At 33.9% G+C, this 27,660-nt stretch overlaps 5 protein-coding genes across 5 annotated transcripts; 3 read left to right on the top strand and 2 right to left on the bottom strand.

Moving 5' to 3' along the window:
* The first annotated feature begins 1,289 nt into the window (after nucleotides 1-1,289).
* Nucleotides 1,290-3,740, top strand: LOC133285770 (uncharacterized). Its single transcript, XM_061483049.1, has 3 exons — nucleotides 1,290-1,407; nucleotides 1,574-1,797; nucleotides 3,044-3,740. Exons 2-3 carry the CDS (start codon nucleotides 1,606-1,608, stop codon nucleotides 3,401-3,403), a joined length of 552 nt encoding a protein of 183 aa, XP_061339033.1. The 5' UTR covers nucleotides 1,290-1,407; nucleotides 1,574-1,605; the 3' UTR covers nucleotides 3,404-3,740.
* A 317-nt stretch (nucleotides 3,741-4,057) lies between these two features.
* Nucleotides 4,058-9,254, bottom strand: LOC133285781 (guanine nucleotide-binding protein subunit gamma 2-like). Its single transcript, XM_061483062.1, has 4 exons — nucleotides 8,603-9,254; nucleotides 4,525-4,577; nucleotides 4,387-4,431; nucleotides 4,058-4,283 (listed from the first exon to the last, which is right to left on the bottom strand). The coding sequence occupies exons 1-4, from the start codon at nucleotides 8,738-8,740 to the stop codon at nucleotides 4,199-4,201; spliced, it is 321 nt and encodes a 106-aa protein (XP_061339046.1). The 5' UTR covers nucleotides 8,741-9,254; the 3' UTR covers nucleotides 4,058-4,198.
* Nucleotides 9,255-11,501: 2,247 nt separating this feature from the next.
* Nucleotides 11,502-14,646, top strand: LOC133285749 (2-methyl-6-phytyl-1,4-hydroquinone methyltransferase, chloroplastic-like). The gene is made up of 3 exons (XM_061483028.1): nucleotides 11,502-12,135; nucleotides 12,602-12,908; nucleotides 14,150-14,646. The coding sequence occupies exons 1-3, from the start codon at nucleotides 11,585-11,587 to the stop codon at nucleotides 14,303-14,305; spliced, it is 1,014 nt and encodes a 337-aa protein (XP_061339012.1). The 5' UTR covers nucleotides 11,502-11,584; the 3' UTR covers nucleotides 14,306-14,646.
* A 2,076-nt stretch (nucleotides 14,647-16,722) lies between these two features.
* LOC133285774 (uncharacterized) lies at nucleotides 16,723-18,669 on the bottom strand. Its single transcript, XM_061483055.1, has 3 exons — nucleotides 18,538-18,669; nucleotides 18,156-18,375; nucleotides 16,723-17,437 (listed from the first exon to the last, which is right to left on the bottom strand). The coding sequence occupies exons 2-3, from the start codon at nucleotides 18,345-18,347 to the stop codon at nucleotides 17,078-17,080; spliced, it is 552 nt and encodes a 183-aa protein (XP_061339039.1). The 5' UTR covers nucleotides 18,348-18,375; nucleotides 18,538-18,669; the 3' UTR covers nucleotides 16,723-17,077.
* A 3,965-nt stretch (nucleotides 18,670-22,634) lies between these two features.
* Nucleotides 22,635-27,142, top strand: LOC133285780 (guanine nucleotide-binding protein subunit gamma 2-like). The gene is made up of 4 exons (XM_061483061.1): nucleotides 22,635-23,224; nucleotides 26,598-26,650; nucleotides 26,739-26,783; nucleotides 26,882-27,142. The coding sequence occupies exons 1-4, from the start codon at nucleotides 23,090-23,092 to the stop codon at nucleotides 26,964-26,966; spliced, it is 318 nt and encodes a 105-aa protein (XP_061339045.1). The 5' UTR covers nucleotides 22,635-23,089; the 3' UTR covers nucleotides 26,967-27,142.
* Nucleotides 27,143-27,660: the final 518 nt, after the last annotated feature.

The raw sequence follows: 27,660 nt of genomic DNA, 5'->3' as shown, positions 1-27,660 counted from the left end.
GACATAAGAGTGCTTATCGATAAAAAACCCAATGGTGCAGCTCAGTTAGTAACTTGGCGCTGAGCTAATAGGGTTGGATATGTGTTCGATTTCAGCTGAATGCATTCTTGGGGAGGGGGCTGAACCTTTAGCCATCACTGTTTCCCCGCACTCCGGATTAGTCCCAGAGCCGGCTCAAAGAGTCGAAGCTCGTGGGGATATCGGAGGGAGCCAACTCGTCTCAAAGAGATAATTAGGGTTGGGTAACTCCAAAAAATAAAGAGTGCTTATCAAATAATCGAAATTTTGAGCTTGACGGTGAAACAATTACTTTTAACCATTTCTATTTAGAACATAAACAAGAAAAAAAAGATTTTAAAACTTATATTGTACCAAAAAAAAATTTTAAAACTTATAATTGTTAATTAATTAATGGGAATAACATCTGTCATTTTTTTTTTTTTTTTTTTTTGATAACAACATCTGTCATTTTAAATGATATAAGCTTATATCATTTTAAATCATAACCGTTGATTCTCGTCCATCAACGGTTATAATTTATTGGATCAAAATTATTAATTAATTAATAATAAATTTGGCCCATTAAGTTTGACCCAATAGATTATAATTGTTGATGGACGAAAATCAACGGTTAAGATCTAAAATGATATAAGTTTATATTCTTTAAAATGATAGATATTTTTCCCTAACTTTAACTATTGTTCATCAAAATATACATAAAAAAATATGTATGGTCCACATATGTAAAGAGAAGAGAGAGAAAAAAAATATAAACTCACATCTTTATGTGTGTATTTTAATGAATATTAAATAAAGTTATCTAAAGTAATTTTATAAATTTTAATAAATTATAACCGTTGATGGACGGAAATCAACGATTATGATCTAAAATGATATAAGCTTATATCATTTAAAATGACAGATATTATTCCCTTAAAATAATTTTAGAAACTTTAAACTTAATAAATAAGGGTTTGATGTTTGACATTTTAAATGACATAAGTTATGTGATTTTAAGAAAGAGATAAACACAAAAAATGGAAATCATTGGAGAGAGAAAGTGAGTGATTTTTTTTAATTTAAATTTTAAATAAAAATTAATTTTGTGTCTATCTCTCTCCTAAATAACATAACTTTATGTCATTTAAAATCACAAACTCTTTTTTCAATAAATAAACATTAAAATTTTTGTAATTGCCGACGTGGCTGGCGACTCAGCGACCTCAATGCGGTCCACGTCATGCCCGTAAACCACAATTTTATATTCCAACGACGTAGTTCCTTTCCACTGAAAACCAAATCAAAATTGAAAATTCCGTCACAAATCGGAATTTGGGGTTCCTTTTCACGATTCCAATTCACACAGCAAACAACTCCGATTCTCCTTGCAAGAAACAACGTTTCCAGGTTCGATCGTTTTCGTTCTCCATGCTTTTTTTTGCACATTTTTGTTTTATCGATCTGCAAGCTTGACTTTGATCCAGCGCAAGTTTGTTGCTTTTTTGGTTTACAATCAGATTTTCAGATACCCATTTAGTTGGTAATTGATGGGTTTGGTTCGATGATTGTGTAGGTGAATAATTAAGAGGTAGATAGATAGAGAGGATGGGGGCAATGATATCACGGTTCTGGTTCATGTTATTCCCTGCTAAGGAGTATAAGATTGTGGTTGTTGGGTTGGATAACGCTGGAAAGACAACCACCCTTTATAAATTGCATCTCGGTGAGGTTGTCACTACAAATCCCACTGTTGGTAGCAACGTCGAAGAGCTTGTATACAAGAATATACGATTCGAGGTCCCTTCTTCACTTGTCACTTTACTTTTATTTTTATTTTTTTATTTATTCTGCTATAAAATATCATGATATGATCTTGCTTCAAGGATTTTATGTCATCTTCATTTTTGCTGAATATATATGAGTCTGAGGTGAGGACTTGTCTCTTCTCAGTCTTTCATTGCCATTGGTCTGATCAAAGCTATATCCCGAAAAGCACCCTTCCTTCCCTTTATTAGTAAATAACAGGCCACAGGAAGTTTGTTTTTATAAGCACTCAAATTTAATTCTTTAGAGTATCCGAACATACAGAAAATAGCCTTTGGACTTTTACCAATATATCTGTTAGGTTTCCATGAAATTTGTGTTTTGAAGATACTTGGGACCAGACTCAGCTTTGTCCTGGACATTGTTTACTTGTCTCCGTTTCTAAGAATGCTTGACTACCCTTCATTCTTTACAACTCCAACCACCGTGTTGGCATTCAATGTTATTGAATGCTAGGTGTTTCTGTATGAACATGAGATGATCACTGTTCGGTACGATGGGACAAGAAATATCCAGTCCAATTGATAGAGGCTGGTGTTTCAATCCTCAAATCGTTGGTATGGACACAGGAATAGATAAGACCAGAATTGTAGGCCAATAATCAGGTATGTGTGTGTGGATACCTGCAAAGTGAAGGAGGTTAGTGTAAAGAACCTTGGGATACACTACCCCAAAAGCTAGCTCAAAGGGTGGGAGTGCCCAAGACCTTATAAACTCTACATTAGTTGCACATATAATCAATGTGGGACTATATATCTCAACAGTTAGGAAATTCTGGACATAGGGTGCACAAGTGAGAAGTATGGAGGATGTGTGTTGTTTTGGGGTGTAAGCTCCTTGATTTACAGGAGTAATGTGGCGGTTGTGAAAGTGATGTGCCCAGATGATGGATTTGCAAATGCATGTAGGTGGGTTGCGCATGGTGAGTGACAATTGTGATAGAGGAGAATGAGGAGACTGGAAGTTGATAGCATTTATTATAACTATATTTCTGCTTTTCTTCTTTAGGTTTTGGCGAGGAGAGGCATTTTTAACTTTTCTTCAAGTCCTTTGCTTGCTAATGATTATTTTATTTTATTTTCTTGAAGAAGGGATGGTTCTGGTTTTCATAACAATCCACACTTATGTTTTTAATCTACATTTGGTATGGAATATTTGCAAGCTTTGCTATTGTGCTGGATGAGAGCTATTACTCACTACTCTTTGTCATTCATTTCAGGTCTGGGATCTTGGCGGACAAGAAAGACTGCGGACATCATGGGCAACATATTACCGAGGAACTCATGCTGTAATTGCGGTGATAGACAGCAGTGATAGAGCCAGGATCTCTATTATGAAGGATGAACTTTTCAGGTTGTTGGGGCATGAAGAATTACAACATTCTGTCATTCTTGTCTTTGCTAATAAACAAGATATCAAGGATGCTATGACTCCTGCTGAGATCACCGATGCACTATCCCTTCACAGCATCAAGGATCATGATTGGCATATACAAGCTTGCTGTGCCCTCTCAGGAGAAGGGTTGTATGATGGTCTTGGATGGATTGCCCAGCGAGTAACTGGCAAAGCACCAACATGATGTTGGGTTGATGGAAACTTACGATGAGATTCATATTCTTGAATTTATGTGATGAATTACAGAATCTACGTATCATTTATACTTCAAAGAGTCAAGCCAAGCTAATTTGTAGGTTTTTTCAGTTTCAATTTGTGTAATGGAGCATATCGTTTACCAAAGCTATCAATAGTTTGAAATCCCTGCAGCCCTACCCTATCCCACGCACTTTATAGACTATATATAGCCTATCAAGTATATAAAGTGTATCAAGTGAGAACATGAGAAGAATTAATCTTGATTATTTGTTCTGACAAGCTTGCAGTGTCCTCTCTGGAGAAGGGATGTATGATGGTCTTGAATGGATTGGCCAGCAAGTAACTAGCAAAACACCAACACGACGTTGGGTTGCTGGAAACTTCGAATAAGATTCAATTTTCATGAATTCAATTTATGTGATAAGTGACAAAAATTTACGTATCTGCATACTTCAAAGAGTTAAGCCAAGCTAATTTGTAGATTGTTTTAGTTTCAATTTGTTAAGAGCATGTCGTTACCAAAGATATCAAGAAATTGAAACCCCTACTGCCATATCTCATATCCCACGCTTATCATCAATGGTAATTATCACCGGAACAATTTAGCTGTTAACTGAAAGAAAAACTATGTATTTGCTGTAATTGTCATCTGCACACGGAAGCATTCATGAAAATTTGACAACAATAATATTGTTTCAAAACTCACAAATTTTCTAGGCCAATCTGGGATAGAAAAACGAAAGAAAAAAAAAAAAAAAACTCTGGCAATTAGCATTGACCATCAGAGAATCCAGCATCTGCAGCCTTTGGAATCTTGAGGGCCTTCAAACCATCGATCCCATGAAGAATTTAGGGGACCAATTGTTCTATCAAACCAGAAAAACAGATCTTTTGTTACCAAAAACATATCAAAGATAACATGTGGTTGCAACATAGATATAGATAAGAAGTTCGGATAAGAGATTTTACGATGGTAGTAACGGATCAGGTCTTGTTTCCACATTGCTGAGCATTCTGGCAAAACAAACACCAGATGGAAATTCAAAGTTAAAACTTAAAACAACATTGATTATACATTATCAAATCAATTTTCGCTTTTAAGCTTACTCTTTGCACCGTGTAGATGCTTTCTCCATCCTTTCAAGCTCTTCCAGCTCTTCCTGCATTCATTTTATAGTGAATATTAAAACACTTGCAGCACAAGTTTGGGATTGAGAATTAAATGCAAGTCTTTGAAAAGAGAGAGGCTAAGAACCAGCTTGTTTGGAGTTCGGACTTCAGAATAATAGAAGACTCCTAACAAATGAGCTTATGCCAAATGCTTGGGGTATATAGCAAAACAAGAAGCAGTTTTTAAGGTATGTCTAAAAAAATTCAAATCCTTCTACAGTCCTATCCTCTTCAAAGTGACCTACACAGCTGGCCACTTAAAGCAATAACAAATAAACCTATATATCTGACAAATTAATGCTTGGTTCTATTCTCAATGGATGAAATGTGCCTCTTGATGGATACAGAATAATCTTAACTAGGTAAGGACTTGATAACATACCTCCTAACATGAAACTATATTAACTAAAAAGTTAGCAGTGGTCCCCTTATCAGCTTTACTCATCACTGGCAACATTATTTTGCTCAACATAACTGCACAGGGGATTGCTAGTTCTCTGAACCTTCAGTGGTGACCGCTTAATTGCATATCCTTAACTGACCAGAACACGAGCTCTAAAAGGTATTGGCAGTGATCTATTCAGCTTGACAAATCCCGAATCTAATGTTACCATATTTCCTTCACACCTAAATTTGAAGGTAGGTTTTAGGATGGTAAGGATCAATGAAGGGGTCTAATTTTTGTTTGATTTAGTCAAGATCTAAATCAAGTTCGTACAGCATTCCCGCAATTCCCCAATTCAATAGAGAGTGCCTACTTGTAAGTGATCTAAAATGTCCAAATTTGGTGTTTAATTGGTCATAGAATTTAGAATTCATGATCTTATGTTTAAAAGAAGAGATGCCATAAGATTGGAAGGTCTTTGGTGATAAATCATATTCCCTCTGTCCCATTACGTGTTGCCTCAGGACACAATTTGAAGATTGTTAGTTGAGAAATGGAATCTCAATTATTTCCAGAGATGAAGTTGAAACACTTAAAGAGTTTTTTATGCTAATAAATATGTACAAAGAATTCAAACGGGAAAGTAGTAAATTACTGATAGATAAGAACCAGAAGCAAACTGGGAGACTTAAATTAATGGATGGAGTACCTATTTCATGAATAACTTAATGAAAGAAGGTACATTCATCATATGCATTAAGCCAACTATGTCAATTGCAATTATATCTTCTCCAACTTGTTTGTTAGTGTTGACCATGGAATTATTACAAAAGCCAAAAAAAACTCGCGCTTCCAGTTTGTGCCTCAACTTTTATCCCAAACAAAAAATACTAAGGTTCATGTATGTATAAAAAAACTACAGAAACTCCGAAATATTTTCAAAAGGCATAGTCTGAGCAGATTGACAGTTATCTATTATGGTGAGATACATTAAGTTTTTAAGACCCTAAACCTTAAATAAGACTATGTAGAGAAAGATTTCTATCTCTCTCTCCCTTCTATAGATAATTCTCCAGATAAATGTGTGTTTGAATTAGCTTATTTTGTATTCAAAACAGCTTATAACAAAAAAGCCCCCTGACACAGCTTTTGAAAAAAAAAAAAAGTGATTCCCCAGCCCCCCAATAATCAAATCCAAACACACCTTAAGTCTCAGCAAGGCCCTCCATCCAATAAAATTCAAAAGTAAAGGCACACATTCCATTTTTGTATAACTATAATAACTTGAAGTTTTTTAAACTCTATTGCTGTTTGTTCCATTTGCAAGGGGGATAGGAGCCTCCATGTAATATTTATGATATTTCTGAGATTTATGACTATATGTAGTTTTAAACTTCTACTTTTTTTACATTGAAATGGGGATAAGATATTGAATGCAATGTGTAATGGAGTAATATCTTCAAGGTTTGCATAAAATAGTCTAGAAAGCATAGGTAATCTTCATATGCTTTCGCTTTTTATACTCCCAATTTATCACTTCGACATCCACCTTCAATTCCTAGTTAATTTAGATTAACCTCGTGTAATCATTCACATATTGGTTTATAGATGAATAGAGGACCCTTTAAATCCCAGTCTCTGTTGATTGATCAGAATGACTCTGATTTTATTAATCTTTTCTCAAACAGTGCACTAGCATAAATAATCTACAGAAGGAGCAGTAACCTCTGGAATGCAGGAAGCGCATGTGATAATTCTCCAAAGAAAAGTATTTCCTATTGCCAATAAATAGGCAATTAAGATATTACAAGACTAGCATCAACTAAGTGATAATGCAAGCATATGAGACCAGACCAAAAACTGACTTAATTTTGTTGAAACGTATCCCTGTGTCCACCTTTCTTGATGGTCCTAATTAATCTTCTTCAGTTTCAAAATTGAGGCTAGGAAGGGGAAAGCCTTGATTAAAGCTTGATGAACACAACTTCAAGAATGTGAGTCAACATAGCCCACATTTAACAGAATGCAGGGAAATAAAGAGGTAGGCATCAGAGCCCCAAAAATTGGAAATTCATGTCATTCCTGAAACTCAATTTCCAGTTTATGCTAAAAAATAAGGTCCCCTATAAGACTTTGGTGTTTGTTCAACTTTATGATCACTTAATTAATTATTGCCATGTCATCATTTTGTTTTATAATTTAAATAATAATGACTTCGAAGAATACTTTTGAAGGTAAAATTACGAAAGAAACATGGATGCATATCAACGATAGTTAAAATGGACAGACATTTTTATTAAAATGAACATCAACATCAACATCAACATCACTTTTATCCCAAAATAGTTGGGCTCGGTGAAACAATTTTCTTAAAATGAAAAGAGATACAACATCAAAACTCATTTAAAATTAAACAAGGCTCGTCTCCTTGAGCCATGAGGCATAGATTACAAAATGAAGCTACCACTAGTAAAAACAGTGATAAAATAAATTATCAATTTTGAGTCAACTTAGAGATTCTATGCCCCTTAATGCTAATAAATGGACTTTCTGGCAATTTCTTACAAAATGTAAAAGTTAAGTTGTCCAACTGTAATAAGAAACAAACAATGAAAAATAAAAGTAAAAAAATATAGAAAATAAGTTCTGTTATATCATTTAAACCATCTAGCTCCTATTGCTGCAATGACAAATTGACAACATGTAGACCGATTAATCCGCACATCATCAATCACTGTAAAGTTAAGATTTCTAAGTGAGGACTCATTGTAAAAACACATTTTGTTCAGCAACCATAATTGATGACCCAAATGTTATTAACATAACTTTGTAAAAAATTCAGGTACCAAAACATTATGATTGCCAGAAAATATTCATAGGGGGGAAAAATTACTACATAGCATGCATTTAATAAAACAACTACCTTCTAACTATCAGGAGGCCACCCCATACTTGAGGTTCATAGACTGCAAATAGCATGTAATTCCGCTATCTGAACATTAATTTAACAAACTATCTTATATGACCAAATTCCATAAACCAAACTGTCTGTTATTCCAGCAATCAACTAAATTGTTAATTTAATTTCCAACATTATCCCAAGGTTCTTTACATTATCCCAAGATTCTTTACATGGTATCAAAGTCTCGCCGCCCCCCACTTTCTCTTGTGGCGTTTCTTAGCACAGGTAGGATGGGTCTGTTGCTTTGTCCACTCTTCAAGCCCAATGGGCTCTCGTGTGAGGGGGCGTGTTGAGATATATAGTCCTACATTGGTTGTAAGTGCAACTAATGTGGAGTTTATAAGGTCTTGAGCACTCCCACCCTTTGAGCTAGCTTTTGGGGTGGTGACCTCAAGGTTCTTCAACAACCAATTTTATTAATTTCACATATGCCATTTGTTTCAGACGATACTAACATAACAATGAATAAAAGTAAAAAAAAAAAAAAAACTTTCCCAACCCGTTTTACCATTTCACGTTAACACATAGAAGAACAAAAAGTAACCCATCAAAACACAAAAAGGCCAATATAAAAACGACACACTTTCAGAACAAACAAAAAGAAAAAACACACCCCGCCAATGAACAATACTCCAAAAACATTGTGATGAAGATGGTGAAGTACCTACCTCTAAGAACCGCGTTTCTTGTTCCAACCGTTTCAGTTCTGCATGTATCCTATGCTTCCCTCTTGTATCTGTTGCAGAAGACAGAGACTGAACCCGGTTGGTCACGGGGCTTGCAGATTCAAGCCCACCCGATTGCATCTTCTGAAGCTGAGGTGGTGGCAATGGAAAATCCCTAGCTTGCACACGGTTGATGAATAACGAAACTTATGAAACAGATGTGATTGAATCCCAAGATTCCATTTTTGAGGAAAACAAGAATGACCCAGAAATCTTCATGAACTCAATCAAGTGTTGGCCATGAAAGCAAGGTAGGTTCTGAAAACAACAAAGGAGGATCTAAGGTTGTACTTAAAAGAACAAACAGAGACAAAGACAGGACACAAGTGTGTTTGGTGAAGAATATGAAAGAAAGGTTTTTCAGCTTGTGTGTTGGATGTTTGAAGTATGAAGTATTCACAATGAAGCCAATATTATGGGGGTGTAAAAGAAAACCGTGTTTTCAAGTGTTCAAGTTGAAATTGAAGTTTTCCTTATTGTGTTGTTGTGTTGGAAGAAAAGCTGGTTTTCTTTTGAGTTTCTCATTTTGGGTGGGTCCTTTTTGTCTCTCTCTCTCTCTCTCTCTCTCTCTCTCTCTCTCTCTCTTTCCACCTTTGAGACTTTGTTTGAGCAGTAGTCGCACGCGGTGCCGGTGTCTTCACTCTGTTACTGTGGCAAATACTATATACTTTTATTTTGGGGAAAGGCAAATACTATCTTTACTGAAAATGAAAATTGTTTATCTCATTTAATATAACATAAAATTATGTTTCTACACTCACATATATAGAAATAAAGAGAAAAAATATATATAAATGGATACTATTTAAAAATTTTTAGGCTATGATTAGATAAAGATTCAAGTAGATAAAAAAAATTAATATATTGGATCCATTTTTATCAACTAATTCAAAAATTGATCTAATAAAATTAAAATTTATAATTTTTTTTTTCAGTTTTTAATTTTTTAATTTTTAATTTATCGATTCAATCACCACAATTTGAATCGATTTGGATCAATTAATAAATCTCTATTCCTTTTCTTCACGGGACTTTAGAATTTAGACAACACGTACATTGGTATGGTAAAAGGGCAGTTGTTACCTAGTACCTGCTCTGCTCCTCTACCAAACCCCACCTATTCAATAATACTCTTTGTACAATGTCAATTTGCTTTGTATATAAAGCCATCTTAACCTACCAACGACCTTCTTCCTTCATTTTATTCCTTTTTTTCTAAAAAAGAATCCTAACAATCCTTTTCATGGAATTTCCCTTCTTTAAGTTTCTCCCATCTACACTAGCTTTTCTCGATCTATCATTGGTGGAGAAACAGTTAAAAGGAAACAATCAATGGCTCTGAATGTTTTTGCTTTTTACTTTAATATTTCTTATATTACATGAGATAATTTTATTTTTTACTCCTACGTAAAAATGTACAGTGTCTATAACACAAAAAAACACCAATCATTTTTACTATATTGTTAGTTTCTCATTAATGTGAATTCTTTCTTTTATTTATGGAGGAATTTTGCTGTTAATCTTGCTGTTCTGGACCTGATAAGATGCCTTGTGAATATGTTAGCCACTATCATATCTTCATCTTTGAGTGTACAGCTGGTAGCAGTTGATTGGTCTCCTTGGAACCACCTCATAATCCAGTTCGTTTAACCTCTAATATGCTCTTTGATTGAATTACCTTCTTGTCCTCGTTCTAATTTTGCAACTCATAGACTAAAATCATAGATGGTCTACACTTTTCCACTGTTTTTTTCCTTGGCTCTTTATTATTGCGCCCTTTGACTCGTTCGGGGTTCGATGTTTATTCATGTTTCCTTTTTTCATATGCTTCCAAAACTTATTCCTATATAGAAAATTGTTAGTTTCGTTACTCTCATGGATGCAGCATATTTCCATAAATGAGCCAAGGGTGCTTAAGTAAAATCATATAGAATCTCGATGGGTTTTTGACAAAAAAATTGCAAATTTCAAAAAAATCCATATGTTTAGTTCGTTCAGTAAATGTTTTACCGGACTAATGTAAGAAGACACATTTCACGTAGTTACGTGTTTAGTTGCGCATCTGACATGTTTCTGACGAATTTGAACACGTCTGTATCAGGTACGTGTCTAAACATGTCTGTACCAGGTGCGTGTTTCTGACAAGTCTGATGAGTACAGTACCAAGATGTGTCATATTCAGGCATGCATGTTCCGTCACTGTCAGAAACGCGCACCTAGTATGTACGTATTCAGATTTGTCAGAAACACGCATGTGTCAAGTGCGCGACTAAACACGTAACCACCTGAAACGTGTCTTCTTGCATTAATCCGATAAAACATTTGGTGAACGAACTAAACATATGAATTTTTTTGAAATTTGCAATTTTTTGGTCAAAAACGCAGAACTCACTCTTTCATCCATCCTTTCTCATTCTCGTGCTAAGAAATAAAAATAATTGGATTTATTAACAAGACTAAAGTTATATTTACAATTTTTTAATTTATAAACTCTTACAAACTGAACTATGTATTAAGGATAATATATTCTAGCACATAGTGTACTACCCCTAATATATAATTTGTAAGAGTTTGTCAAAAAAGTTTATAAATATAACTCCACCTTATTAATAAATATGAAATATGTGTTGCTTTATTAAATGAAAAAATCCATTGTCATGTGATGGCAACACCTCAGTGATGAATAGAACAAGAACACATCAGCGCTAGTTTATGTTATGTGGTGCATATTCACTTATTTATTGAACCAGCACCAAGTTCTGTGTCTTTATCTCTCACAGCGTAATCCTTACTAAGCCAGTCACTTTCATAATTTCAAACCATCCATGTCTTGTTTCTTTGATATAAACTATCATAATAAAAAAAATGTGCCATTCCTTGGAAGAACCTTAGTATTTCAGCAACTTTTCTCATTGTTATCACTCCATGGCCTCCTTGATGCTTAGTGGGGCTGAAAATACAAAGCTCATTAGTGGCATAGCTCCATCTGAGTTAGGCTTAGTGAGTCTTAACTTCCACAAGAGCTGCTTCTTCAAGAAGAAGAGGGCAGTGTCTTATAGTAACAAACACTTGACACCCAGATGCAGCATCTCATCCTTCAGGCCTGCTTCTCAGCCTAGATTCATCCAACACAAGAAAGAGGCATTCTGGTTCTACAGGTTTTTGTCTATTGTATATGATCATGTTATAAACCCTGGGCACTGGACTGAAGACATGAGAGATGAGGCACTGGAGCCTGCTGATCTCTACGACCGTAATATGAGAGTGGTGGATGTAGGGGGTGGAACTGGATTCACCACTCTTGGTATTGTGAAGCATGTGGATGCCAAAAATGTTACCATTCTTGACCAGTCCCCTCACCAGCTGGCCAAGGCTAAGAAGAAGGAACCCTTGAAAGAATGCAACATAATTGAGGGTGATGCAGAAGATCTTCCATTTCCAACTGATTATGCTGATCGATATGTTTCTGCTGGAAGGTAATATGTAGTGACAATTTTTTCTTTTGAAGGACTGCAATTAAGATTTGGGGCTTTGGTAATTTGTCTTAATGTCAGTGAGTTACATTCACTCTTTTTAAGGCTATTTCTCTGACATGGGTTTGAACCTCAACTTTAAGGCATGCTTGTAGGATAATTGAATGTAGTTTTGCATTTAAACTGATATGTAGTTTAAATGACACTTATAATAGGATAGTTGATAGCTAAATTAGCTGATGCCCAATTCAGCTTTTTAAGTTAAACCATAACTAAATCTTAGTCTTATGATCATCAAACCAATTTTTTTTTAAAATTTAGCCTTCATGAATCATGATAACTAATTCTTAAACTCTATGATCATTAGCTAAAAAGCAAATATACAAAATTAGTCTTAATGATGAAATGTAAGCATCTTTTACAAAATGGCTAATCTTGTATCAATATGACATATGATTATGTTCTTCAGTATTGAATACTGGCCTGACCCACAGCGTGGCATTAAGGAAGCATACAGAGTGCTGAGAATAGGAGGCAAAGCATGTATTATAGGTCCTGTATACCCAACTTTCTGGTTGTCTCGGTTCTTTGCAGACATGTGGATGCTCTTCCCCAAGGAGGAAGAGTATATTGAATGGTTTAAAAAGGCTGGTTTCAAAGATGTCAAGCTGAAAAGGATAGGTCCAAAATGGTATCGTGGTGAAAGGCGGCATGGCCTCATCATGGGTTGCTCTGTGACTGGTGTCAAGCCTTTCTCTGGGGACTCTCCCTTGAAGGTAATGCATTTTCATTCTTCTAATGTTCTACTTTTGATATCAAAATTCATTGAGCATTAGTCCTCCTCAAAGGGCGAGTCTTAGAGCCACAGTAAAGTTATCGGTTTGAGTATGAGAAACAATTCTTTGTAAAAAACTATAAGGGTAAGGCTGCGAACAATTAACGCTCGCCCCTACACTCGCTAGTCTGAAATCCTTGTACACCAGAGTTTACCCTTTTATTAGTCCTCCCGGAAGCCTTCATATTTTTTTGTTCAAATACATGAACATAATTACCATGCTCAGACCCTTGTTGTGAACTTTTGATCATATTGTGCTGCAGAGTAGGATTAACATTTGGCATATTGATATGGGGTGATTTTTAATATGTACTAACAGAGAAATAATTATCTTGTACAGCTTTTGCAATGAATGTTTAGAGTGTAGTATCTGAACTTCTTTTCACAGTTCAGATATGTTTGTTCAGAAGTTGAAAAAGTCTTGAGGGGGAAATGAGAAGACTTAGTTGCTTGCTTTTTCCTTAAAAAGCACAAAGCTTACTTTTAGTTGGATTGGATTTTTGAATGTTGTTATTTTGTGTATGGAGCAAAGTAACCAAAAGATTTTCTGAAAAAGAAACACTGCCGAGTCATACGAAGCCATTTTAGTCTGAAGTGATGAGTATGCATGTATCATATATTCAAGTGTGAAGTCAACCATGACCAAGGGTTGTGCTTTTATGTTAAACTTTTATCGTGCATCACTGTTGCTTTTGCACTGCCTTCTATATTCTCTTGTTGAAGCAACAATTGAAAGGGAAGAAATTGTGTCTAAATTTGGATGAATAGAAAAGGACAATTAACTTAGAAGGCAATCCTAGTTCTGAATATTAATGAACAAGGGAGTCAATTTGATTGTCTCAATGAGTATTATGCAGCCAAAGTTCAGCAAGCAACCTATATCGTGAATATTCTACTTATAGGTGGCTAATGATGTAGCTCTTGAAATTCTTGTAGCCAGATACATTTTCTTTGTGAGGCCAATGTACGAAATTATCCCTTAGTAGCTTCATGTTCATATTCAGCAATCTTTAGCATCCATCATCACTTCTTGAATCATCAAATACACTCTAAGATGTTATACATAATGAACATTGTAAGTCAATGTTAACCAAGAAGTATACTAATCTGTTTGGAATCTTAATTTCCTTGCTTTTTCTTGTAGTGCAATTTTGATGTGTCGTTATGCATGTCTTTATGCAGCTTGGTCCTAAGGTAGAGGATGTAAAGGAGCCAGTAAATCCATTGTTGTTTCTTTCGCGGTTCATTCTTGGTGCAATTGCAGCCACTTACTATGTCCTAGTTCCAATTTACATGTGGATCAAGGACCAAATTGTTCCTAAGGGCATGCCCATCTAATATTGGAGAACGAATTGGGGTAGGATATGATGGTAAAATTTTGGAACTGTTCATCTCTAACATAACTGTATGTGATGGTAACATATGATTCTTTCTTGTACCTTTCCATTTTGCCAACATATTAGGGAAGATTTCATTCAGGATGACATTCTTGCTTCAAAACCATTAGCTTCAGTTGTTTAGTTTATATGCCGAGTTTGATATGTATATAATGGAGAAAGTTATTTTACAAACTTTTTGTATACAAACTATACTATGTCTGACCGGTCATATTTCAATCAAGAGTGTATGACTTGTCATACTTAGTGTAATTTGTAAAAAAAAATTGTAAATAGATCCTTCCCCGTATATAATATGCTATATCTTGCTTTTGCTCTTTGATCCGCGGATAAGACAACAAAGACTGAGTAATGACTAAATAAGTAATTTAAAATGGGGCTTTGTTTTTCTCTTTTCACACATGAGAGGAGAAATTTTCCTTCACACACATGTTTCACATGGATCAAACCATTAAAAAGTTAAAAAAGAAAAAGAAAAAACAAAGCACGTAAGTCGATGTATGAGTGACACGAAAAATATTTTCTTCAATAACACAAGAAAGTATTTCTCCTTTAAAATGAAATATTAGAAACATTATTTATTATCAAAATATTTTATTTACTTCTACTTTCACTTTTTTCCAAAAGTACTAATTGGATTCATCAATGATTGGTTTCTCATCAAGACATTGGTTCTTCTATTAAGGCTTGGCTACACTGGTCAAGACTTTGGCTTTCCATATCTTCAAATACTCTTATCACTGTAATCAAACTCAAAATCTTAAAGTATTAGATGTATGGATTCTTTCACTTATATGATATTCAATTAATCTATTCTTAACCAATGTGAAACTTCACTCACTCACATTTGAATTTCTCCTTGACTTAAAAGCACTATCATATTTAAAGCGAACAACTCGAGTATGTTGTCTTAGTTTAACTAAAAATTTGGTATTATAAATTAAAGTGGACTTTAATTTCTATAAAGAAAATATGCAGAACCGAGCAAACTAGTGGCAGAGTCCATTTTCTGCTGAAAGAAGACGACAGTCTTTTGCTCATCCAGATTTATCTTGTTAAGTATTTCCATTTCTTTATCAGATAGATACTCCTAGTTTCCAGAGTTAATAATTATGGATCACCATCATAATTAATTAGCTAAACTCATTTACAAACTTGCAGTTCTGGTCTTCTGGACCTTGCAGATTAGCCTATTGTAAATTTAATGCAATCTCTATAAGCATTTGCTGACTTGATTGCCCCACACGCTATGCTTATGAAGGTAACTTCCTACCAAACGTTGTTCGGAATTAAGAGTGTATGTCCCGAAGAACCTCATAACATTATTACCTAGAAATAAAATAAAAAAATAAAATAAAAAGTGATGGTCTATAAAATGATAAGGGTCCTAAAATCTAACTTGATAGAATCACGGAATCATGAACAATTTATTAACTTAGCTTCAGAGTGAGTTTAAAAGAAGAAAACACAGAAGCACTGTTTTTTTTTTTTTAATGCAAAAATTTGATACTTAACAATTTATGTGTGATATACATGTTGATGGGGTAAAAATAAAATCCCAAGTCTTTGCACCATTGGGATCAATTTTGGCATTGACCTTGCTTGTGTGATCTTTTCTTGGAAACATATTTCATCCAGTCAAGCAAGAACTACTTCCCATATTACTGCATTACAAGAGTATTCCTAGAGCACATAAAAAAATGGCAGAATTATTTATCAATCTCCTGTCTCCTAGAACTACCAGCCTCTTGCATGCTTTTCAAATCCCTTCTACTAGAACGGGAGCTTGCAACCAAGTACCATATACAGTTGTCTTCATTTTCATGTTTTTCTTTCTCCTTGAACTTTCAAAACTCTGCTGTTGTGGAAATATAGCCCTTGGTTGCACACAAGATATTTGAAGTTCAAAAGTAGCCTCAAATATAGCCCATGCTTTTCACCACACATGTTTTCTTCTTGGCAAGGTGAAGCTTGATGCACATGGAGAGGAGTGAGCTGTGATGCTGACCATGTTGTCAACTTTCACAGCGATTTTCTCAAGCTGTTGATCCATCTTTGCAGGAATTAAGTTCTTGAATTATTTAGACTTAAGGGGAAACACTTTTCAAGGGACTAGAATCCCTTCCTTCTTGGGTTCCGTGAAACATTTATCTCAATCTCTCTAACAGCCAATTCAGTAGAAGGGTTCCTCACCATCTTGGAACCCTTACAAACTTGCAAATTCTTGATCTCAATACTGCCGGTGCCACTTATGGATCGCTATCATTATCTATTTTCAGCGTTTGTCTCTTCAACATGTTGACTAGGCAGTATGGAGATCCACCAAAAAAACAATTTGATGCAGGTATTTACAAGCTTCCTTCTTTTGTACAAGTACACTTAATGGACTGCAGAATTGAAAGATTGATGATTTCGTGAATTCATTTCTCACCAAGCTAACAAGTTCTTGGGATTTTATATCCAATACTTGATGATTTTGTGAATTCATTTCTGACCAAGCCCTGGATTGGTTGCAGGGGTTTCTTTTTATAGCAATTTGGGGAAATGTGTGTCTTAAACGGTTATCGAATAATATTTTTCTTCACAGCAAATCAAAAACCAGCTTGGCTTGACTCTTCTTTGAAGTATAAATGATACATAGATTTTTGTCACTCGTCATATAAGTTCAATACATTGAAAATGAATCTCGTCGTAAGTTTCCATTAACCCAAAATCATGTTGGTGCTTTGCCGGTTACTCGCTGGGCAATCCATCCAAGACCATCATACAACCCTTCTCCTGAGAGGGCACAGCAAGCTTGTATATGCCAATCATGATCCTTGATGCTGTGAAGGGATAGTGCATCGGTGATCTCAGCAGGAGTCATAGCATCCTTGATATCTTGTTTATTAGCAAAGACAAGAATGACAGAATGTTGTAATTCTTCATGCCCCAACAACCTGAAAAGTTCATCCTTCATAATAGAGATCCTGGCTCTATCACTGCTGTCTATCACCGCAATTACAGCATGAGTTCCTCGGTAATATGTTGCCCATGATGTCCGCAGTCTTTCTTGTCCGCCAAGATCCCAGACCTGAAATGAATGACAAAGAGTAGTGAGTAATAGCTCTCATCCAGCACAATAGCAAAGCTTGCAAATATTCCATACCAAATGTAGATTAAAAACATAAGTGTGGATTGTTATGAAAACCACAATCACCCCCTTCTCCAGGAGAAAAAAAATAAAAATAATTAGCAAGCAAAGGACTTAAAGAAAGGTTAAATATACCTGTCCTAGCCAAAACCTAAGACAAAGCAAAAGGTAGATTAATGTGATCATCCCGTGTTCATACAGAAACACATACCATTCAACAGCATTGAATACCAAAAGAGTGATTGGAGTTGTAGAGAATAAAGGGTAGTCAATGTCCAGGACAAAGATGTGTCATGTCCAAGTACCCTTCGAAACACAAATTTTATGGAAATCTAACAGACGTAATGGTAAAAGTCCAAAGGCTATTTTCTGTATGTTCGGATACTCTAAAAGAATTAAATTTGAGTGCTTATAAAACAAACTGCTTGTGGCCAATTATTTACTAATAAAGGGAAGGGAGGGTGCTTTCCGGGATATATAGCTTTGATCAGACCAATGGCAATGAAAGACTGAGAAGAGACAAATCCTCACCTCAGACTCATATATATTCAGCAAAATTGAAGATGACATAAAACCCTTGAAGCAAAATCATATCATGATATTTATAGCAGAATAAATAAATAAATAAATAAAGTAAAGTGAGAAGTGAAGGAGGGACCTCGAATCGTATATTCTTGTAGACAAGCTCTTCGACGTTGCTACCAACAGTAGGGTTGGTAGTGACAACCTCACCGAGATGCAATTTATAAAGGGTGGTTGTCTTTCCAGCGTTATCCAACCCAACAACCACAATCTTATACTCCTTAGCAGGGAATAACATGAACCAGAACCGCGATATCATTGCCCCCATCCTCTCTATCTACCTCTTAATTATTCACCTGCACAATTATCGAACCAAACCCATCAATTACCAACTAAATGGGTATCTGAAAATCTGATTGTAAACCAAAAAAGCAACGAACTTGCGTTGGATCAAAGTCAAGCTTGCAGATCGATAAAATAAAATGTGAAAAAAGCATGAACAACGAAAACGATCGAACCTTGAAAAGTATTTTCTTAGCTGAATCGGAGTTGATTGGTTAGTTGGAAAAGGGGTGAACTGAAATACCCCAACTCGGAATTTTCAATCTTGTTTTGTTTTTTCGCTAAACTGGGATGGAATTGAATTGAATGGAACAAGAATACAAACATTTAAGGTTTCTTTTATTCTTTATATGAGTTTCATCTTTGTGGATTTAAATGACATAAGCTAGAAAGAAATAGACACAAAAAATAAAAATTATGGAAGAGAAAGTAGATGATTTTTTTTTAATTTAAATTTTAAATAAAAAATTTAATTTGTGTCTATCTCTCTCCTAAAATGACATAATTTTATGTCATTTAAAATGACAAATACTTTTTCCTCTTTATATATATATATATGTCAAGATTATTTTACACCAGTGTAAGTTACACTGGCGTAAGAATAATAAATCTTACACCAAATCTTAACCATTGATTTTCTATATCTAACGGTTAAGATTTATTAGGTCTCACTCATTAATTAATTTTTAATTCTCAATAAATCTCAACCGTTAGATGCACAAAAATCAACGATTAAGATCTGGTGTAATATTTTTTATTCTTACACCGGTGTAAGTTGATCCTATCCCTATATATATATATATATATATATATATATATATATTTGAAATTCTTCAAATTCATTATTTAAAGGGATATTTCTTTCAACTGTTCTGATGATATAGTCAGATTTTCGAAAGAAGTTTCCTTTGAGTTTGTACAGTTCATTACTTGGAATTTTGGGAATTTTCTAGTTATCCAGATCTTGATTGATATCTTCAAAGGAGATTTCTTCTTTAAAAATATTTTTTGTTTGATTTTTAACTTGATCTTTATGGATAGAAGAAGAAGATGGCTGAGATGATTTGAAAGAGAACTTAGAAGAGAAAGATTTAAACATGATAATAAAATAGATGTATTTCCCATATATCATCACCATCATTTGGATCCATAGTAATACAGAGATAGATGTAAATTAACTTTTATCAACTGAGCATTAGATTAAGACTTTAACGTAAATAAAGAACAGATTGTCAAGGTAAAACAACTAAGCATTAGATCCATATATATATATATATATATATATATATATATATATATGGACATGTTTTTTTTACACCAGGGTAAAACAAGTCTAACACCACATCTCAACTGTTGATGGACGGAAATTATCGGCTCATATTTATAATGTAATTAATGATTAATTAATATTAATTAATTCATATGACTTCTTGAATTATAACCGTTGGATGCACGAAAATCAACGGTTGAGATAAGATGTAAGACTTAGTAGTGTTATACCGATGTAAAATGAGTCTGATATTATATATATATATATATATATGTATATATATAGGGCAAGATATTCTTACACCGGTGTAAGAGTTAGAAGTCTTACACTCAATTTTGACCATTGATCCATTGTATCCAATGACTCACATTACTAAAAAGTTGAAGCCTTTAGATATAAGTGAGATCAACAGACAAGATTGAGAGTGTAACTTACACAAGTGTAAAATGATCATGACCCAAGAAGTCATATGAATTAATTAATATTAATTAATCATTAATTACATTATAAATATGAGCCGATAATTTCCGTCCATCAACAGTTGAGATGTGGTGTTAGACTTGTTTTACCCTGGTGTAAAAAAAACATGTCCATATATATATATATATATATATATATATATATATATATATATATATATATATATATAGGGTAGGATATTGTAACAATCAATTAAGGTTACTACCAATCGATTTCATCGTTAGATCGATTATGTTGATACAAGGGTTATATTTATTTCCATCTTTGTATGGTTATGATTCTCCATATTTAATGTGGAAGCATTAAATATGGAAAATCATAATCATACAAATGTGAAAGTAAATATAACCGTTGGATCAACATAATCGATCTAATGATGAAATTGATTGATAGTAACACTGATTGGTTGATACAATATCCTTTCCCCCCCCACACACACATATATATATATATGAAAAAATATTTCTCCGACAACTCGAGTTAAGTTTATCTCCGGCCACTCCAAAACTACGTCGTTTTGTTTATTTATTTCCTTATATTAATTGATTCACCTTTGAATGATTATGATTCCTTTTTTCTCTCTCTTCCTTTATCACCATTGATCCTTTAGTAGTTGGAGATAAAATCATCTCAACATAACTTGAGAAATGATAAGCCCATATAGGGAAAAACATTTCTCAAGCTGCTTGAGACAATGTTATCTCCGGCCACCCCAAAATTATGTCGTATTGTTTATTTATTTCCTTATATTAATTGATTCACCTTTGGGCTTATATATATATATATATATATATATATATATATATATAGGCTTAAACATTTCTTAAGCTGTCGGAGATAACTTTATCTCCGGCTACTAAATCATAACCGTACAAAGATGGATAAATGGTGATAAAGGAAGAGAGAGAAAAAGAGAATCATAACCATTTAAAGGTGAATCAATAAATATAAAGAAATAAATAATCAAAACGGCGTAGTTTTGGGATGGCCGGAAATAAACTTATCTCAAGTAGCTTGAGAAATGTTTTTCCATATATATATATATAGTAGGGGTAGGATATACTTATCACAAAAAAATTTAAGTCCTAAAATTTTGCCAATGTATAATGTTTGCAATTTTTATCTGTTCTCAAAATTCTACGGGGATGTTTCGTAGAGAGTTTTTGTTTAGATTCCTAGGAAACTGAATGTTGTAATTTAAGTTGCCCATGTTTAGTAGTGGATTTTTGAAAATTTTTGTGAGAATGTGATTTTTTCCGAATTTTATTTTGTGAGAAAAATTTAACCAAAAATATCATCCAACAATACCACACAAGGGTGGTATTCTTGAATTTCGAAAAAAGGAAAATTTAAATTGTTTCTAGTAATATTTTACGATGAACATTATACTTACAACCTAAAGGGGTATGTGGTATGGAGATTTGGTATGGAATGATGGGAAAGTAGGATGGAGAATATTTATTTGCCATGTTTGGTACGAGTATTTTGACAAAATGCTAGCAAATTTTTTTCCCCAGTATTTTCTTTTTCAACTACACAAAGACAAAATATTATCCCACTTAATCTTTGGTTTATTTTTTTTGCCATGGTCTTGGATTTTGAATGTAATATATTGAGTCAAAAATACCCTTGTAATATATGACATCATGTGTAAAGAGATTGCCCATGATCTTAGATATTTTGATAATTTCAATTCACATTCTCATCAATATTTTACTATCAACCAAACATAAGTAAAATAACTCAACTTTTCCGATAAAATTTTGACCAACCAAACACTTTTTCATAACTTACCCGGAATAAAAAATTTCCTACTAAATTCCCAACAATCTTTTTTCTCTGTAAAAAAAAAAAATCTCATACCAAACGTCGCCTAAAAGTTTTACAACCTGTTACAACTTAATTTTTTTTACTGTTGATTACCATCAATTCAACAGTTGTAATTTATTGAAAATTAATAATTAATAATAAATACGACCCGATAAATTATAACCGTTGGACTAACGAAATCAACGATGAAAAAAAATAGATTTTAAGAGGTTGTAAGTATAACATTCCTCATATTTTACAATTAACTAAACATAACATTAGAAAAATTAATTCAATATTTTTGAAAATATTTTGTCCTCGAACAACTGTTTTATAACATTATTGAAAACATTAATTTTCCATTATACTTTTGAAAATCATGATTATCTGAAAAATAAATAAATTTCTCCCCCTAAAATCAAGTCCAGCATGACACCTGCAACTCGTGCAAATTCCAAGAAATTGAAAAACAACGGTAATTGTTTCTTTGTTTATGTTTACAAGCAGAGTGAAAATAGAACAACCCTTTGCATCATCTATTAAGTGATATACCTTAATTCAGGTAAATTTTAGCCTTAATTGTCAATTAAAGCACTAATTGTTATAAATTTTGAGGTGACAATCCAAAAGCCAGCTAAAAAAAAAACGGGAGTGGCAACCTTATAATAAGTGAAAACACTGTTACCCCGCGAGACTGCTCCAGCAAAGTCTCTAAGTTGAAAAGTAAGAGAGAGAAAAAGAATCATTAAGAGAGAGAGAGAGAGAGAGAAAAAAAGGACACCAAAAAAGTAAAATGAGAAACTCAAAAGAAAACCAGCTTTTTTTCCAACACAAAACATTTCAAGTTCCTTTTTCCAACTCATGTTCCGTTCCACTGTGAATGCTTCAAACTTGAAACAACTCCTTCATATTATTCACCAAACCCACTTGTGACTTGTCTCTATCTCTGTGTTTTTAAGTACACCTTAGATCCTCCTCTGTTGTTTGTAGAACCCACCCTGCTTTCATGGTCAACACTTGATGGGGTCCATGAAGATTTCTGGGTCGTCCTCGTTTACCTCAAAAATTGAGTCTTTGCACTCGATCACCTCTGTTTCATAGGCTTTGTGGTTCGTCAATCGTGTGCAAGAGCTAGGGATTTTCCATTGTCCCAACCTCAGCCTCAGAAGATGGAATCGGGTGTGCCCGACTCCGCGGGACCCATGACCCACCGGGTTCAATCTCTGTCTTCTGCAGATGCTAGGGGAAAGCATAGGATACATGCAGAACTGAAACGGTTGGAACAAGAAACAAGGTTCTTAGAGGTAGGTACTTCATCATCATCGTCATAATGTTTTGGAGTTTTGTTCATTGGTGAAGGGTGTTTTTCTTTTTGTTTGTTCTCTCTCTGTGTCGTTTTTTTATTGGCTTTTTCTTTTTGATGGGTTACTTTTTGTTCTTCCATGTGTTAACGAGAAATGGCAAAATGGGTTGGGAAAGTTTTTAACTTTTCTTCGTTGTTGTGTTGTTATTGTCAGAAACAAATGCCATCTGTAAAATTACTGAAATTGATAACAATTCAGTCTTTTTATTTAGTTGATTGCTGAGGTATTCTTCTGTCAGCTGGATTTTTTGAATATAATGAGCAAAGGCAAGGTACATGTTATTGTGGTCCATAAGCCTAAAGTATGGGGTGGCCTCCTGATATTTAAAAAAGGGCATGTTTTATTAAATGCATGCTATTTAGTAATTTTTTTTTTACTAAACTACAATTTTGGTCCTCCAAAGCTTCGTGCATCAATTATGTCCTCCAAAGATTTGTGACATCAAATTAGTCCTCCAAATATTTGAAGTTACATCAAAATGGTTCAAGTTAATGACACACAGAGATTGGTCGAAGGACCATTTTGATTTCACTTTACATCTATGGATGACTAATTTGATGTTGCAAATCTTTGGAAGACCAAATTGATGTCTTAAGTGTATCTTTGGAGGACTAAAATGGTAGTTTGGTCTTTTTTCTTTTTCCCAATGAATATTTTTCTGGTAATAATAACGTTTTGGTACCTGAATTTTTTACTCAGTTATGTTAACAGCATTTTGGGTTATCAATTATGCTCAATCAACAGAATGACGTATGAACATTTCATCTGAGGATCCATCTAATACAGTTCATGAGTCCTCACCTAGGAAGCTCCATTTTACTATGATTGATGATTTGCAGATTAATCTGTCTAAATGTCTTGTCAATTTGTCATTACAGCAATAGAAGCTTGATGATTTAAATGATATAACTAAACATATGTTCCAATTTTTACTTCAATTTTCATTTTTGCTTACTTGTTACAGTTAAGAGTTGAGACTTCCGGTTTGGACAAGTTCACCTTTTAGTTTCATAGGGAATCACATTTATTTGCATTAAGGGGCATATATTTTCAGAGATGACTGTAAATTGACAATTTATTTTATCATTTTTTTTTTACTAGTGGCAGCTTTATTTAAAAGGATTAGTATTTCCCATGTTGTACGAGATAATTTTATCTTCTATACACATATAAAAGTATGTGGGACCCATATTTTTTTTTCCCTCTCTTTTCTCTTCACATGACCCTCACATACCTTTATGTGTGTGTATGAGATAAAATTATCTCTTACAGCATGAGAAACACTAATCCCTTATTTAAAATGGATTTAGAATTTGAAAAAAAAAAACATATTACCATAGTTATGCAAAGATGGATATGCACATTGACTTTTGAATTTTATTGGAGGGAGGGATTTGCTGAGACTCAGTAGTTGCATTATACTTATTTGAAGAGTTAACTATGCAGTGAGGGAGAGAGACAGAAGTCTTTTTGTATGTATTCTTATTTAACTTTCGGGTTCTTAATAACTTAATGAAGGTCACCATAACTGATAACTGTCTAGACACACATCAACCTTGGTATTTTTCGTTTATGGGATAAAGTTGGGGCACAAACGGGGAGTGTGCGAGTGTTTTAGGGTTTTATAATATTTTCATGGTCAACACTACTAACAAACAAGTTGGAGAAATTCGGCTAATCTTGGTTAATGCAGATATAATTGCCATTGACATAGTTGGCTTAATATATAATGAATGTACATTCTTCTATGAGGTTATTTTCTGAAGAGGGTTTACTGGAACTGGGGGTAATAGTTTCATGAAATAGGTACTCCATGCATTCCAATATAAGTCTCACAGTTTGCATCTAGGTCTTATCTATCAGTAATTTTATACTTCCCCGTTTTGATTCTTTTTGTACAATTATATGTTTCAACAACTCAAACGTTTTAACTTCGTTTTGTAAATGATTGAGATTCCATTTCTCAACTAGCAATATTTAAATTGTGTCCTGAAGCAACACATTATGGGATAGACTACAGAGGGAATATGATTTGTCAAAGTCCTTGCAATTAGAATTCTAAATTTTAAGGAAGCAGGTGATGGTTAAGATCATGAATTCTAAATTCTGTGACCAATTAGAAACCAAACTTGGACATTTTAGATCACTTGCAAATTTACAATAAGGTAATCTTTATTGAATTGGGAAATGGAGCTAATGCTGTAAGAAGTTGATTTAGATCTTGACTAAATCAAACTAAAATTAGACTACTTGCCTTCATTTATCCTTACCAACCTAAAACCTTCAAATTTATGTGTGTAGAAATCTAGAAACATCAGATTGGGTGTTTGACAAACTGAATAGACCTCTGCCAACACCTTTTTCAGCTCTTGTGCTTCTCAGTTAAGGATATGCAATTAAGCAATCACCATTGAATGGTCAGAGAACTAGCAAATCCCCAGTGCAGTTTTCTTCTTCAACATCAATGGACACAAGGAGCAAGACAATTTTGCTAAGATCTTTCAGTGGCCCCCTCCTTTGGCTCATTTGGTGATTTTTCAGCTGAGTAAAGTTGATAAGGGGGCCACTGGTTAATTTTAGTTAACAACAGTCTCAAATATTATTATCTTGTCTGACAACATTTTCATGTTCGAAAATATGCTATCAAGTCCTTACCTAGTTGAGATTATTCCATATCCATCATGAGGCTCATTTCATGCTTTGAGGATAGAAGCAATCATTAATATCTCAGATATATAGGTTGACTTTTGTATTGCTTTCAGAACATCCTTAATAAAAGTGGCTGACTGTGGAGATCGCTTTGAAGTGGCTAGGAGTATTTAAAATTCTTTGGACATGCAAGAGAAACTGCTTCCTGTTCCATTATATGTCCCCAGCATTTGGCAGAAGCTTGTTATTAAGAGTATTCTATGATTCTTAATAACAAGCTTGTTATTAAGTTTGTTATTTTCTGCCTGTTTCTTAAACTTTAGGGAGACTGAATATGAAAATTCTCAGTACATGGAATCTCTTTACTGCACACTTTTTTGGTTCACTATTATTATGGTCATATTTTCACTATTCTTTAGGATTAAATTTCTTATTCTTTTTGTACTGTTTGTGTTACCGTTGTTTGCTGGCTCTTTTTATGGTGATTTTCAAACTCTTGACTTTTATAATGAAAAAATATGGGATATCTAGGCAGCCATTTGATAAGCTTTTCATGGGGAGGCTGATTGTGGTTTTTAGCCTCTCTTGTCAATGACATGCTTAGTTCTTGTTTTCAAACTTGTGTTACAAAGTGTTTTAATAATCACTAATAAAAAAAATGCAGGAAGAGCTGGGACAACTTGAAAGGATGGAGAAAGCATCTACATCGTGCAAAGAGTAAGCTTAATAGCAAAAAGTGATTCTATCATGCATAATCACAATGTTAGTCTAACTTTTAATTTCCATCCCGTGTTTGTTTTGCTAGAATGTTCAGTAATGTGGAAACAAGACCTGATCCGTTACTACCATTGTAAAATCTCTTCTCAGAACTTCCTATATCTATGTTGCACCCACATGTTATCTTTTATATATTTTTCTAACAAAAGATACATTTTCCTTGTTTGACAGGACAATTGGTCCCTTAAATCCTTTGTGGGATCGATGGTTTGAAGGCCCCCAAGATTCCAAAGGCTGCAGATGTTGGATTCTCTGATGATCAATGCTAATTGCCACAGTTTTACATTTTTTAAACCCCCTCCCCCCCTTTTCTTAATCTCAGATTGGCCTAGAAAATTTTAGTTTTGAAACAATATTGTTATTGGCAAATTTTCATGGAATGATTCCTTGTGTAGATGATAATTACAGCAAATATGTAGTTTTTATGTTTCAGGTAACAGCTTAATTGCGCAGATGATAATTACCAACCCCTTGTCAATAGTCCTATAATATAATATAAAAATGAAAAACGAACTTTTATTATAATTGCTATTAATTTTTGGCCTTTTTTTTTTTTTTTTTTTTTTGTAGACCTGGTAAAGAATCAAACCTGGGATCAATGGTTTTTTTGTTTTTTTTATATCTGTTTATTAAGAGTTTGGAAGATGATGAAACAGAATGGAGGAGAAATGAATGGAACCAGAGGATTTAATTATCAGTTGTTTGGTTTGAAAGGTGTATAAAAGAAATATTAAGAAAAGAGATGGCATAGTAAAGAAACTTGAAAATTTTATGATAAAATCTTTATGTGACTAAACTATGAAGCTGAAAATAAAAGGATTGGATTCCATTTGGGGTTTGATTTCAATCATTATTTTGGACAAATTTGGTTTTACTTTTCTCTTTAGCAATGAAAAAATTGTTATTATTATTGATTCTAGCAATTTATGTGATAATTAATTAATTCATGA

Source organism: Gastrolobium bilobum, unplaced genomic scaffold, assembly GCF_033153095.1.
Source record: "Gastrolobium bilobum isolate Gb01-03AN ecotype WA unplaced genomic scaffold, APGP_CSIRO_Gbil_v1 utg1991, whole genome shotgun sequence".
In the NCBI taxonomy this organism is placed as follows: domain Eukaryota; kingdom Viridiplantae; phylum Streptophyta; class Magnoliopsida; order Fabales; family Fabaceae; genus Gastrolobium; species Gastrolobium bilobum.
This window is presented reverse-complemented; position numbering and strand designations above follow the sequence as displayed.